Below are 15876 nucleotides of genomic sequence, written 5' to 3' on the forward strand. Positions count from 1 at the left end.
ATTTGTTTATGATCTGAGGTATCTATCAGATGAATCTTTATCTGGAAAAAGATGGCATCTTGATGTTTCTCTTTGGCAGGATATTGCTCTTGTTCTTTGTGTTCATAAGTATCTTTGTGTATATATAATGAGAAGGTGGTGTTATGATTCTGGTTATGACAATTTTGTTTTTGTTTGCATTATTGGAAAAAGGGGCTGTGTGGCTTACTGGAATAGTCGGGTCAATAGCTTACCAATGGTCAAGTCCCAAGAAATTTCAAGTGAAGGTGATTCATTCCAGGTAATTCTTTGTGTTTGTGACTTTCTGATATTCCGCAGACAGATTGGTTTGCAGCTTTGTTGAATGCTAATGAAACTATGCTGTAGGAAATTATTTGCCCACAGTAATCAGGTCTATCTTTTCGCTAAATTTTGTGTTGTTTGATATGTAATGAACCAAATTGAGCCTACTATCAGACCTGGCTTGTTGAACTGGAATACATATTGCGTTATTGAGAGTGTTGATTCAATGATACTATTTTACTATTTAGCCAGTGGTTGGTTTAGTGTAGGACAATTTAGTTTTGAACTAGAGGTTAGTTTCGTTACTTGTGCCTCAAACTGGTGCCTTGTCAGTATTCTCTTTCCCGGCCAGTGTGTAACTCTTCTCGTAGAAGTCTTATGCATAGGTTTCCCTGGTATGAACAATGTTGCCTTATTGTCATTGAAATAGAGAAAGTTTTGGAGCTTTATAGTCGTTTATATAAGAATAATTTCTGATTCATGGGTATAATTGTGCCTGAATTTGAGAAAGAACAGTTTCTCCTGTTGTGCTGGCATCCTTGTATTCTGTATGCATGTATTTTAGATGAATTATCTTACTGTTTTTAAATACTACACTAGTTGGCAGTCTGTACTTCTGATACAAAGCATGTTATTATCAGAAATTGTCCTCAGATATGATGTGCACTCTCTGGAAACAGCCACTTAGTGTGGTAATTCGATATGTAATATGACGGTTCTGTTTGTTGTGGTCGTATTATACCTCTCTCATTTGCTATTGAGTTGCCATCGATGTTCTTTCAACGGACATTGCTTAGTGGGATCTGTAGTTTCCTTAATCCTTTAGCCTGAAGCTAAAAGGATTACTTCAGGAATCTGGTGCCGCAATAATATGTAATAGTTCATCATTAGGAAGATAAGAGGATGAAGGTATTAATCTGCCAAGCATTACACTTGATAAGCTTGTGACCTCTAGAGAGTAGGAGTATGGAGTACAAAGAATTATATATCAGCTTTCTTTGCTTGCTTTTATTTTAACTGGTTGTGCTTTGTTTCTCATGTCTCGACACTTCTGAAATTTCAGGTTGAATGCACAGGCTATCACACTGGCTGCCTTATTTGGTAGTGCTGTTGTTGAATACTATGACCATAACACTGGTAAAAAGGCAGACAAGTATGCCAAGTACATGCACATTGAGAACTTCCAGAACAAGGATTAAGTAACGTCCCATGTAACAGCCATGGTGGAGGTTTTGCTACTTTTTTAAACAGAAGGGTTTATGGTTATCTGCAACCAATGTTTTCCTTGGTTGTACTGGCTTAGTTAGTATGGTGCAACTCCGATAACCATTTTGCTTACATTGAGGTAATCAGGGCATCTGGACTTTTGAATGCCGTCAATTTGTTATACAGAATAATTCTTATCTCCGCTGTGATTGAAGTTCCTTACAGTTCTATTATGTTTTTGTTTCTGCTGGTTGGGTCATTTGTGCTGCTGAGCACTGGTTATATCGATGTTACATCCTGTTATTCTTTTTAGTGTAATTATGATCATGTCTAGATTATGGTATTCCATTCTGTACTTATACTTACAAGCGTGAATGTTTTGCGAAATGGTAGAGGCATATATGCTAACTGTCAAAATCGCTTTCACATAACAAGTATCGTGAATAGAAACGTGCTTTGCTTTCACACAATCACACCACAAAGATCTAAATATTAGCAATAAAAATGCAAACGTGAAAGATGACCAAAACAAAGATACAATGAGAGGCGCTCCTCCTTTGGAACACCAGCATTGGTTTCAACTTTCCTCCCTTATTTTTTGGTGGATTCGAGAGCCTATATATTTATCGCTTGTAAACTCTTCTCAATTCTTTTTCAGGGTTCATCGCTTGTTAGCCCTCCATACTTTTACCGCGTCACTTTGATCAAGATCCTGTGCCCCCGAGTGAAATGAGTACGTAGAGGTAAAGATGAAAAAAAATAAAATAAAAATACAGCAACCGAGTCATTCCATATTGCAAGGTGAATTGGCGCCAAATGATTTGCCCCCTGGCTCGTAGAAGGTATCCGGAAACAAACACAGTACGAATAGCCTCAACACTAGCTTGTTGCAAACAAAATGAACACTTAGCAAGATGATCATGTTACAAATGTTTCAAAGACGTTGTCTATATACAATACCTAGCTATATATACCCACAATGATAAATGGCAAGTATGTAAAGAAGCAGTATTGCAATACTACTTCTCTTTGCAAAATAAGAAAAAGTTATTGTGGCAGCGTTGTCTGATCTCTTTGTCTATCAAGGACAAGAGACATCATTAGAAATTACATCAGTGCTCTCAAACTTATTCCCACTCTTAAGCGAAACTATACTACGTTTACAAACAATTTGGTTATAGTTTCCATGAGCCAAATAATGAATGGGAAGATGCCTAAGTTTATCGGTGACGAAATTGTAGGAGCATAAGTATCCAGTTTTGGTAAGCAGAAGAACCTCATCGCTCTTCCAAAGTCCCAATGTAAGTGGAACCCTGATCTCAGCCTTCATTGAGGGCACAATGGATAAGTGTTTTGTCCAAGAACACTTGACACCAGTAGTAGCGAAGTCGTCCATTTCCCAAATTTCAGAAGGTTGATCTCCACCCCTATAAAAACCATATAGAACAATGCGTTCATTCCACACCGTGACGATGAATTCATGAAGCGGAAACTGGTAGAAACACTCAGGGAGTTTTACAGTATGAAATACTCTGTCACACGAATCAAATAAAATGACTAGATACTTAAGGTCCTCCACATCTCTGTCTAAAGAGTTCTCGTACTCATTCGGTTCGTCATATCCCCTCCAATAGAAGACACCTTTGAAGCATGTCTCGCAATCCAAGCCAAATATGTTTCTGTCTTCTGTTCTTAAATTATCAGCATTGACCTCTCTCCAACAATCATCACTCAGTGAGAACACTTCTGCTCTAGGAGGTAGAATAACAACATGCTCTCCATACTCGCCATCATATATGTCGTCGAAAAATAAGATCCTAACAAGTATGTAATCTTTAGATTTTGGATCAAAGCCGAATCCAACGTAGTATCCTTTACCATCTGGAATGCATGACTCGGGAATGATCTTGCATTCGTTGATTGCTGGATTGTATAGAGCAATGTTGTCACTGTGAAGAGATAGACAAACAATCCCATCGTAATGACTTAAAATAGTAACAGATTCATCACGAATTCTACTAGGACTAACAGGAGGGAGCTCAATAAAAGGCCCCCTAACCTTTAATCCCATAGAAGGTGGAAAGTGGATGTCCTCCAAACTGAATTGAAGGCTATGATCATCACCATCATCAATGTCATTGTCGTTGCAGAGATGAAGATATGAAAAGTATATTTGGAAGTTGTCACTGGCCTTGTGCTCGGCAGTACGCCTGAAAAGAATGCTAGTAGAGGAGGAGAGATCGTTGTAATAGTGGAGGTGCTTCACTGCGAACTGGGGATTATTGATCAGAGCTTCACATGATTTACGGATGCACTTGAATCGCATTAGAGATTTTGGAGGCAGCCTGGATAGGATTTGCACCAATAGTTCAAATGGAATTTTTTGAGAGTCTGCCATTGTGAGAAATGGTTACTTCTTTGACATGAAGAAACCTGGATGCAAGTTTATCTCGTCATTGATTATTCATAGAATCATATATTTGTTCACAGATGAAATCATCCTAAAGAAAGATGAAAATTTGATGCAATCTGATATATACATAATTACGTATGCAAAAACATCTTGTGCTAAAGTATAGTGAAGGAAAAAAAAGTAATGCAGAAAGTCATACCTTGTAGAAGAGCTTGTATAAGGACTATAACGATGAGGGTTGAAGAGATAGAGAGGGAGAGATGCAAGAAGATCTATTATATTGAAATGCTGATCAGGGAGAGAGTTTAGAGTTTTACTTGGTAAATCATGCAAAGGGAAGTTTTTACTTGATGCTTTATATAGTAAGTTGGATAAAGATAACATTCCCATGATCTTCTCTTCTTTTTATTCTCATTGTCTCTCATTTTCCACAATTGCATTCAACTTCAAACAATTAATGGATACTGTGAATTGGGATTCTGTTTTGTAATCTAGGAATATATGGTCTAATTTTTTCTTTGGTAACACCTTTAACGAGGCCTGCTACAGTATGGATATATTTAGGCCATGAAATTGTTATCCTGCATTATTGGAAAAACAAGTTCTTGCTGTATTGGTAGTTTTGGCAACACCCTGCTAATGTTCTGATGTTGGTCCTGAAGTACTATTGTCAGGACTATTTTGTGTTCCAGTTTTTCATCTCACAGAAACTTCAACAACGTTATGTAACACAGAGCGTCAATATGCGCAATATAGAATGTTGGACTTTGCCAAATCAAAACAGACATTTCACCTAGAAGGTAGGTAGAGATGTGAACAAAATGTCCCATAAATTTTGCAGAGTTCTTCATGGCAGATTTAGCGCACAAATGTTGTAAGTTATACAGCCTCGGGCATTTCACGCGAGAAAGACATGAACAAAAGATTACAGACCTTGCTTATAATCAATTACGAAGGCATAATCAGCCATATAAATTTGGAAGCTGGATCATTGTCATAGGCAGTTCACTTATGTTCAGCACAAGTTCAAGCACTCCTTGTGTTGGAATAATTGGTAAAGATTTCATTTCTTTACCAACAATTGTTCAAATATATTTTTGGCACAAATAATGATCCACTTATAACTCAAAGACAGAAGAATAATTTGGTTTTGTCAAACCAGGATGACAGGATCATCGGAGATAGCATGGCCGAGAGAGTATTCACTCAAATCCAACATTTGCCATTAACACCATCTTATTTCATATCCTCAAGGCGAAGAAACTAGAGGAGACTTTAAGTCCATCACACCACCATGTGACTATAGACAACATTTTCAGGGCCACCACAGTTACTTGGAGCCTGTCAGGTCATGACAGACCCCGAGCATTATATATCATTTCTCAAGCATACATAATTTAGGGATTTCAGTTATAGTAGTGGTAGTTTACTTCACCAACAAGGATAAGGAGAAAAGCCTATGATCGATTTTGTGAAGATGTCCTCTCAGACCCATGCCGCCGTAAGCCGTTTCCCCTGATTCCCGTCGACTCTGATCCACTTCCAGCATGGTGAAGAGCAGCCCAACCAGGATCACGGTCAACCTGATTCATCGAGAATGAAGGCAGGTGATCTCTTTCCCATGCATGAAAACGAGTAGATAAAGGATTTTCAGCTTCTTGGTAGTTACGGCCTGATGAACCAGAAGGGTAAAAATAGAAACCACCATTCTGATCTGATGATGAAGCCACTGGCCCTACTTGAGGCAAACCTCTTTGATTGCTTGTTCTTCGGGCTCCTGAAATCATGGGTGTGCGCATGGTTGGGGAATTACTAGGTTGTTGCTGTTGATAGTATGCCTGAAGAGCTTGGACTCTGTCGCGAGCCCGAGCATTGCTGCCTGGATAAGGAGGAATCATTGAAGACATGACTGAGCTGCCGGCTCTCGCACTAGAACTGCAGGAAGGATTTACAACAAAAGGACACGCATAAACTGTTTAGCGATCAATAAGCGGGACATGTATCTAAAGTCATTACATATTACTGGCAAATATAGCTATGTCAGTCTATTGTCGTCGAGGAAACAAAAATTATACCTTTTTTTGAGAAGAAAACGAAAATTATACCATTATCATTTTTTGGTTGAAAAATATTTATACAATTATCTCATTAAAATAATATGAGAATAAGATAAACCCACATCTCAGGCCCAACTCTACTAAACATACCTCAGTCTCTGAAATCTGCATACATGTGTACATCGAGAGATACTTCTAGTATTTTCTAATATGCATAAATGATAAGCAATCAATAAAACACATGTGAAACAGCAACTTGAAGGTCAGAAGTAGTCTGAAACCATCTTCGAATTTTAGAAAGGGCATACCTGTGACCAACAAGAAATGGATGCATGAAAGATCCTGATCTTGGTATCTCCGAACTTGGCCTAGCAGATCTTTGAGTCACAGATGGGATTGGCGTTTGGTCAACTCCACCAATATGATTGCTGTTTGTAGAGAATGGAGGGGAATGATGATCCCAACTGGGGTAATGAAGGTCCATGGCAGGAAAAGCATAGGAGCTTGGTAGTTCACTAGGTAAAGTTGTGCCCGTCCAATGATGGTTAAAGTTGGAAGCTTCTGAAATACTGCCACTAGAATTAGAGGATGAGGGGTGAACTGGTCCAAAGTAAGCAATATACGGGCAAGGATGACCAGCAGATGATACAGCTGTATGCTCAGCAAAGATGGCATGTTGTCCAAGTAAATCATGATCTGCATAACAACATAACTCACATCAATATTACATTATGCACTAAAACTTCAATAGAATATCACAAGGGGAAATCAAGAAAGGCTTACATGAAGTGGGTGAGAACTCTCCTTCCCTGTTCATAGCCAAAAGAAAAGGTTCAACACAAAGGAGGAGAAAATATTGCATTTACCAGAACGACTGAAAAATTAAATAAAATTGCAAGTATGCATTGTTGATAGGAAGTTTCTATTTGAACTTGGAAATTACTCCGCACAGTTCCAAACACCTGTTGTAAAACTTTAAATCCAATGACTATCTTAAGAAAGCAAAACATGGTGCTAGCATGGCCAAGAGTCATAAACAGGCTGCTGCTCCAAATAAGGCTTGCCAAAGTTTTCTCATCTTATCCTTACCCCAATTGACATGTATTTGTAATACATAAACTTCTATATGTCATTTATATTACACAATTTGTTCTCAGTTTGTTCACTAGTAGTAAGCTTAGATGATAAATAAAAATTTAATGAAGAAACTAATTTTCTCTTTTAAGACATCCTTAAAAAGGTGAGACTACTGGTTATCATATCAGTCAAATGGCCCATCCTATCTTCCAAAAAGGTGAAGTTTCATCATGAGCCTGGTGTTAACACTATCCAAACTGGGATTAGCCTGCCCCCTCAACCTCTACTTCCCCTCCTTTTAAAACCCTCATAACTTTCAGTTAGAAAGCAATATAAAACACAGGGTAAAACAATGATCTTCAACAAAGATGTATTGGAACGGTTGACTAGTAAACAATACAAGGTGTCAAGGTTTCAGAAAAGAAAAAAAAAATCTTAATCTTAAATATATATAAAAAAAAATGCATAAAAAGAATTAAACTGGACAGAGATGTTCAAACTATCTCTAAAAACAAAAAATGGCAAACTCTCATTTTGTTGAAACTTCGAATGCGTTTAGTCAATCAGATATACAGTAACAACACAAGAGATACCATGTTTTGCAAATATCACTGCCAAAAATGAAAACTTTATCTTGCAATGTCTGACGCAATAGCATGCCTGCCAATTCTTAGTCTCACTTTTAACTAGGTCCCTGGTCCTCAGTTTGCTTCTTTGAGACAGTTAGTTAAGGTATAAAAGTGATCATAAATTTTATTCGTTTTACTTTTATTTTTGGGCGCAGGCCGCAGGGCAAGGGGAAATAGTTGAATTTTTCAGGCGTATCAGAAAAATTCAGTAGGAATGTCAGACAGTAGTACAACCAGATGATAGTGCTCAATGCTATCTTGTTATTTTCCAAAAATATTGAACTGCACCCATGATGGTGCAATAATCAATTTAAAAAGGGGAGTGAAATTTGCACTCCTTGTTTTACAATCTACACTCCCTCTTTCCTTTAATGGTAAAAGTTTTTATAAAAAGACAAAACAAGTGAGTAAAGACAAAAATTACATTACTAAAAGAGGAAATGAGGAGTGTGGATTGTAAATTGGGGACTGCAAATTTCAATTCCCATATAAATTGCTCCCAGGGAAACCAATAACCCAATGTGCGCACTGATATTCTGTCAAACCACTGATTAAACATATTTTTATTCAAAACCCAGCTGATGTCAGAAAACTTTGAAGTCGAATCATGCTACATGCAACTTCTCCAACACTTTAATCTTTCAGATTATGTTGAATTTCTAAAAGAATTTGATAAATGCATAACTTTCCAGTCAAACTTACTTGTGTAAAAGACAACAAGAGCTTATGTGGATAAGGGAAAAAAAAAAAAAAAAGAAAGAGATACCTAGGGTTACCTTTATAAATTTCTGGTTGCACATGCCCATTCTAAGATATGAAAATGAGCTTGGGAAGACCAAATGGTCACTGATTAGATTTAATGAGTGAGTTTCCCAATTAGCCTCTATAAATGATTAAACTTTTAAAAATAAAACCACGAATAAATAGAAATTATCCACAAACTTGAAGAGGATTTTAAAAACGAGATAACTTACTCAAATGACGAAGGAAGTCGAGCTAGGCTACCAAATGGACACCAGTGAACACCAAAGGACTGCAAAAGGCATTTACATACCCAAATTTTAGATATATCAGATGATGAAGAAATTCAGTTAACCTGCAAACTAAAAACCGGATAAGTATCCACACCCACAGAATATAAACTAGCATGCAGACATGAATGTTAGCTATTTTATGCTGCATTGATACCACAGTGCCGTTCAATATTAAAACTTGGTAGGACTACTCTTGCCAATATTACTATCAAGTTTTTCAATCCCACAGCAATTTTCTGTCAATGGCTTTACTTCTTCCAGTCACCTCCTGGTAGCGGCAAAGGTTTCTAAGTCCTTAGCGCATTCAGGAAGAAGAAAATGTCCCACTGGTATATTACTCACGGACACCTTCAGATGTCATCATTAAAATGCTAGTAGAAGTAAAAAAATATATAAATAAATAAATAAAATAAAATAAAAAAACTAAAAAGGGACCTCAATTGGTCCAATTCAAGGATGAGTAATATATAAATGAGACAGACATAACATAAATACATATATACTTTATTTGGTACTATTACTTCAATATAATGAATTCTGTTTGTGTTCTAATGGCAAGGAAGCAGAAAGATGATACTAATAATTATAATAACATCCTAACTGTTTAATTTACAACCTTAATGTTCATCACCATTTGCGCACACCCTCGGACATACATAGGCATAAAATAATGGTTGTAACCACAAGTCTATGCATTGACAAAGGAAACTATAGCTGCACATGAAAAATAAACTTTGTGGTACAAGTTAAACTTGAAGAGGAGGCACAGTAATTACCATCTCGGAGTAACTTAGATCATACAGATCTTCATCATGGTTCCAGTCATCCATGCTAAATTCCGGAATTGAACGGCAGCCATTTGCATAAAGCCATTGACCTTTCTCGATCTTCCGACAATTAGGGCATTGCATTGCACCCTTTATATTAAACGCCGAACCAATACAATCTGAAAGGTTTGTAACAAAATAATCAAAACCTGATAAACAGATTTAAGCAAAATTCATGACAAAACTTAATAACAAAACTTACTTATATAGAAGACTGTTTTTGTCTCAAACACAATGCGCAACTAAAACCATCAATCAACAATATAAGGAAATTGCTAAAATTGAAGTGATGACTGGTACATTATACTTCTGATTGAACCTTCACATTCTCAATTACAATGTGCACAAAGATACTGCTTTTCAATTGGCCGATCCTAATCTGTAACCCTGAACCTTTCAATGTAAGCGATACACTGATCCATTAAATTTCAAAACTTGAATCAATACAATGAATTACATGATTTCCAACAGAAAGATCTGATCATTTAGCTAAGACAAGATAACACCTTGACATTGAAGAATAAATAAGAACTCTAATCATGCTTAGCTGAGACAAAATTAAGTTTAATTAAAATTTTCAACTTTCGTAATCAACCAAAAGATCACATTAACAGATAGAACCAAAAATCCAAAACTCAAAAGCATAATTGAATCTGGATCTCTGACATTGCATTGAATTGGGACTCACCTAGATGAAATTGATGGCCACATTGCAGCTTGGCCCAAGATCTATCCCCATTATCGGCGACGACTTCAAGACAAATCGAGCACGACACAGAGCCACCGTACGACTTGCCTCCACAACCACCACCACCACTATCGCCACCGACACCATCGCTTTCTTCCACCACAGCCTCCTCACCGCTGCCCAGACCCATCGCAAACCCCCAAAATCAACTCCTCAAAACCCTAATCCCAATCCTCCCTCCTCCAATTCGGCCTTGTTTTCCCTCCCAATCTCTCAACCGCGCCAAGTCGGAAGATTTTCCCGGCGAAAATTAAAAAACGACGATCACGGCCGAAACGACGTCGTGTGGATCAGAAGCGGAGGCGAAGAAACGACGCGTCGGTCGTCGGAGACGGTGGTTTTTTCTGGGAAATTTGGGGAGAGAAAAAAATCTGAATCAAAAATCCAAATCGGTTCTTGTTCGTCTTCTCTCTCTTGTCTTTCTCATTTTCTCTCCTCTTTCTTTCTCTGTCGCTCGCTCCCTTTTCTTCTCTCTGTCTCTATCTCTCTGTCCGTGTTTTCGGACCGTCGGATCAGGAGAGGTTGGACTTTGGGCGTCATAACCGCTGTCGTAATTAGACCCATCGACGGTTAGGATTGAGTTTCTTTTGCCGTTTGATTCTGGTTGACGCTGTTGTTATTATTTGTCTGAAGGTTTTTTTGGGTGTGGGATGAGGTAAGAATTTTTTTTTTTTTTACCGGGTGTGATTCGGGTTGTCGGGTCGGGTAATGTTTTTATTTACTTGTGATTCAAGTTAGGAAGATGCTCCCTACCTAAAAAGGGAAGTTAGGCAGGGTGTAGTGGAATATTTAACTTCATGGGTTTTTGATTAACAAATATATTTCCAGCTCATTCACGTTATTTTGAATGGATGTATTATTGGTAAACCAAAATTTAATTTGTTGGTGGAAAATTGTTAGGGTCCATGAACCTAGCTTGATCCTAAATAAGTTGCACACAAGAACCATAATCAACATGCATGTTTTGATAATCAACTAGTCGTCATAATAAGAAGACTAGCATATACATTGTCTCAAGAGTTGAATACCTCGTGATAATAGCGTGTCGGAACATTAAATTGTTAAGCATGATTCAAGTTATAAACTCGAGATGGTGTGAACTTTTTACTAATAAAAACAACGTGATCTTATATTTATTTATGAAAGATCTAATATCAACATACTGTGATGCAACTAGAAAATCATACAAATCAAACTTCAATGTTCGTAACGTAATCAATTTGCACATCTAGAAGATTTCTATCTTGGTCAGTTTATTGAGTTCTAAGTTCTAACCTTCCTATAGAGGTACATTGCATAAGGAGAATGAGACCGGAATGAGGAGAATGGGACCAGATAGTAACAATAGCTTGCGTTACGTAAGCTCCTTCTTCAATACAAGAGTGAATTAAGCAAATTAAGTTCTGTAACGACTAACCCTGCCTATCTATCAGGATCCTCTTACATGTATGTATACTTTCCAAGTTCAAATTCAGGTTCTCGTTGTTCCCTGTGACGTTTGTTTTAATAATGCAGAAGGTTTTAGCTGGAGAAAGTTTAGTCGAGGAATTTCGATCAATTCTGCGTTGATCATTAGCTAGGTTTAACAAATTATGGTTTTGATTCAGGCGATGATCGAGCTTCTTTCAGACTCATTTCAATACAAGGAAACAGAGAATGGGATCGGATACTTTGGGAGGTGGATGGAAAGATTGGGACTCGTATATGGTTTACTAGCTAGCTACTTTGTACTTTAGCTCTGGTGTCTATGTTTCTTCCTAAACACAGAAGATTGTAGTATTTTCATTAACATCAACTGACCTCTTTTTGTATTGTTGATAATTTTTTTGAGAACTTTGTATTGTTGATAACTTCAGGCTTCAAATGAGCTGAAAAACCATTTATAAATGACTCAAATTGACACCATTTTTCTTTTACAAATACTCACTTCTCTATGAGTAATTCCAGTATGTAGTCTTACTGTAGCATTCATTCTTTTGGACGGTTCTTTGACAGCATTTGCAAAAACAGAGAAATGGTTTTTGTTTTTCCACACTGTAATAATTGCAGATATTTTGTGTCCTTCAATATATTCAGTCCTGACTACTGAGAAATTATAGAGAGAACCTTTCATGTGATTCAATCAAAGTGCTCTCCAGAAAAGTGATTGGACACGACGGTGATGATAAGTTAACAGTACGAACACAACTAGTGGTTCTATTGCAGGAGCAAGCAGCAACCTGCCACGGAAAAAGAACAGTTTGTGGGGTTCCTAAAGAGCGAGGTACATCATCATCAAATTGTTGACACCCAAATTGGATGGTGAACATGCAGCAAGAGCTTTTCAAGAAGCATATTGAAGGAGAGCTACCAAGTATGTCCCTGCTCTCGATGCTTAAGGACCTCCAGTTGTAATTGACCATCGATCAATTGCTTACCGCAGTGGAATTCAATTTCGATTGGTTTGTATATAGATCAGTATTTTCTTTTCTGAGAATAACTTGTTGATCAAGATTTTGATATATGTGGCAGTCTTGTTGCCCTGATCGACCTTCGTCTATCTTGGTCGTGGCTTGAAGGAAGTCAAGTGTTGATGGAGTTTAGTACCATTTAGTAGTCTTTTTCCTCTAATGCTTTTGTTTATATTAAAGAAGTTGATGAAGAGAAGAAACTGTATTTCTTATTTAGCATAGCAGCAATGTGCAGCATATATACAGAATACATACATGTTCGATCCACGATTATAGGACAAAGAATGGTAAATAACATATACAGCTAATTACAGAATATCACATAGTCATGATCCCGATTACTTGGGATTCTTTCCTTCAATATATATACAAATTTACGCTTACAGTAGCTAGTGGAATATAACTGTCATTAGCTGATGATTGCAAGCTTTTGGGATCGATGTCCATAACGAGTAAACTTGTGCGAGTGTCACAATGACTGGCCAAACATGTGTAACCTCTATACTTTATAGCCAAATATGCTCAATACAAAGAAATCGATCAACTACTGTGATGAAAAGAAAAGAAAAAAACACAAATGTTTGAAAATTGAGAAGAACAACACCAAAAATAGCGTTTGCATTATACCTCACCGGTAAATACGCATAACCAAACGGCCCTCAGAAAAATTAGAGCTCCCTAGTCCATCCAACACATATGGGATCCTTTGCATTCACTCTTTAGAGATCAAATTTCTTGTTGGCTTGAAGTGCAAGGCAAAGAGCCAGAAACAATAAGAAATCACGAAGCAAATGGAGACAAAAATCAGAAAACCCCACTAAATTGGTGAATAGGTAAAGGCCTCAATTTCCTTCATTAGACAAAACTTTGAGAACCGTTATTTCAGTTGTGTTTAATTTTTTAGACAGTGATCGAAAAATTGTTGTTCACTGAAATCGATTTTATAAGATTCTAAGATTGTATGAGCAAGTGTTCATGAAAATTAACATGAGGTTGAGAATGGGAGAACTTTCGAAACTACCACAAGAGATGAAGGTCCAAATCCTGTCAAGGCTGCCTCCAAAATCTCTTATGCGATTCAAATGCGTCCGTAGATCATGGCGTGCTTTGATCAGTAGCTCCAACTTCGCAGCCAAACAGGTCTCAGCTTCAAAGGACAACAAGCTCTCCTCCACCGCTACCATTCTCTTCAAACGTTATGTTCTTGACCTCAGCACTGAAAGGAGGGATATTGTTTTATCATTGTTGGATCTTTGCAATGATGATATTAATCGTGTCGATGATGACGACAACCTTAAGATTCCATTGGAGGACCTCCATGTTCCACTGTCCATGGGTCTAAAAAGGAGGGACATATGGACCGGGATCGAGTGTATAGAACTTGCATGTCACTGCAATGGGATCATTTGCTTAACTGATTACAGAAAAAGAGTTGTTTTATGCAATCCAGCCATCAAGGAATTCAACCGGCTCCCGGTCTCAAGTCTTGCTCTCTCTGCCGTTGAACATAAACCGCAAGGCTCATCCACAGCTGCAGTGGGATTTGGATGTGACCTCAAATGTGAAGAATACAAAATTGTTCGGGTTTTATATACGGCGCGGGAGTTTCATGACAATGACATTGTCATACATCCTCCTAGAGCAGAAGTATACAGCCTTGCTACAAAGTGTTGGAAAGAAATCAAGGTTGGTGATCTTGACAATGGAAGTAAAAATGTTTGGCCCGATTCAACTGTCTCCATATGTTTTAAAGGATATCTATATTGGCGTGGACATGAAGATGAGAAGGAATATTTTGATGTTCCACTTTCCTATACAGACGAGGACGCCAATTCAGGAGGAGAGGAAACTCCAACTTTCTTCTACGAGGACAAAGAGAGGATCATTTCTTTTGACATAGAAAGTGAGACATTTCATGTCATGAGATTTCCAAATGGTTATTATTACTATCACAAGGTTTTTGGGTTGTGGAAGGACTCCATTGCTGTAGGTCTTAGTTGGTGTGCTGACTATCAGTGCGTACACATATGGGTGCTGGATAGCAATGGTGGTGCTGAGGGATCGTGGATAAACTGCTTTGCTATTGAGCCAACTGTGTATATTGAGTTTCAATTGGCATTTGTTGGGACGAGAGGGCAATCTATTTTGGTTGCCGTGGATAAAAGTGTAGTAGTCTTGTATGACTACATTACCAAAAAAGTGAAGTATCTTCCTGTTAATGGAGTGTCTCTCTGGAGCACTCAAGCTCTTTTTTACGAGTATAGTGTAGTTTCAGTTAAGGGATGCACTGATTGTAGCGATAGAAACCTTATTCAGGAAGCTTGATCCATATAAGATGTACATAAACTTGTAAGGTAATGAGATATGGTTTGGTAGCTTTATCTCTCCTTGTATAGACATTGTACAAGAAATGTACTTTTTCTTCTTTTTTTTAAATCATACGGTTTCCTACTTTCCTCAAAACAAACAACAGAATACCACACAATAAATGTTAACTACATGCTCAATATATAGGGAGAGTTTGGTAACATGAACTTAGACAAAGCTTTTTGCGCAAAGGCTAATAAAACACCTTTCACACCCCACAATAGTATTCTAAACTGCCTTATATATAGTTGAGACTCGGCTAGCTATTATGCTTCCGAGCTATTTGTAAATGCAAGTCCTATATGGAGTTATGGGAAAAACCAGCATTGGTGAAATCCCCTTAACTCTGTTCATTTATATCCATGACATGACATGTATCTGTCCTCTAAACTTGACTTTCTATGTACTTAATTATACATATATAGCAGTGTACGTATGTACCACATCACATGTATTTGAAAATTCAATACAAAAAGGATTACGTACATACGTACTGTAGCTCATCAATCAATACACACATATATGGTTCCTCCCCTACACAGACTAACTCCGCTTGTACCTTGGAGAAATTATAGATATTGAAGAGAAATTATTACACCAAATAATCAACGAGTATAAATGCTGGGAAACATGAAAAATATTTTGATAAATGGGCCCTCTTGATACCAATGAGTATAAGGCTGGGCTCTGGTAGGGCCGGTTCGGGCTTTCAAAAAACCTGACCCAAAACTTGAAAAATTCAGGTCGGGTCGGGTCGGGCCTTTTTAATTTTTAAGCCCGACTGAG

At 37.6% G+C, this 15876-nt stretch overlaps 4 protein-coding genes across 4 annotated transcripts in view; 2 read left to right on the forward strand and 2 right to left on the reverse strand.

Moving 5' to 3' along the window:
• Positions 1-1899, forward strand: part of LOC101307509 — a 2317-nt gene extending 418 nt beyond the window's left edge. Inside the window, exons 2-3 of the mRNA XM_004302337.1 lie at positions 193-280; positions 1346-1899. Coding sequence (XP_004302385.1) covers positions 193-280; positions 1346-1481 — 224 coding nt within the window. The 3' untranslated portion in view covers positions 1482-1899. The remainder of the gene's footprint in view (positions 1-192; positions 281-1345) is intronic.
• Positions 1900-2569: 670 nt separating this feature from the next.
• LOC101312077 lies at positions 2570-3886 on the reverse strand. Its single transcript, XM_004304922.1, has one exon. The coding sequence runs from the start codon at positions 3884-3886 to the stop codon at positions 2570-2572; it is 1317 nt and encodes a 438-aa protein (XP_004304970.1).
• Positions 3887-4873: 987 nt separating this feature from the next.
• On the reverse strand, positions 4874-10754 carry LOC101307805. Its single transcript, XM_004302338.1, has 6 exons — positions 10214-10754; positions 9475-9644; positions 8639-8697; positions 6742-6767; positions 6267-6654; positions 4874-5836 (listed from the first exon to the last, which is right to left on the reverse strand). The coding sequence occupies exons 1-6, from the start codon at positions 10401-10403 to the stop codon at positions 5359-5361; spliced, it is 1311 nt and encodes a 436-aa protein (XP_004302386.1). The 5' UTR covers positions 10404-10754; the 3' UTR covers positions 4874-5358.
• A 2956-nt stretch (positions 10755-13710) lies between these two features.
• Positions 13711-15048, forward strand: LOC101312368 (putative F-box protein At2g02030-like). Its single transcript, XM_004304923.1, has one exon. It carries the CDS (start codon positions 13711-13713, stop codon positions 15046-15048), a length of 1338 nt encoding a protein of 445 aa, XP_004304971.1.
• Positions 15049-15876: the final 828 nt, after the last annotated feature.

The sequence above is a fragment of the Fragaria vesca genome, linkage group LG6 (genome assembly GCF_000184155.1).
Source record: "Fragaria vesca subsp. vesca linkage group LG6, FraVesHawaii_1.0, whole genome shotgun sequence".
NCBI lineage: Eukaryota > Viridiplantae > Streptophyta > Magnoliopsida > Rosales > Rosaceae > Fragaria > Fragaria vesca.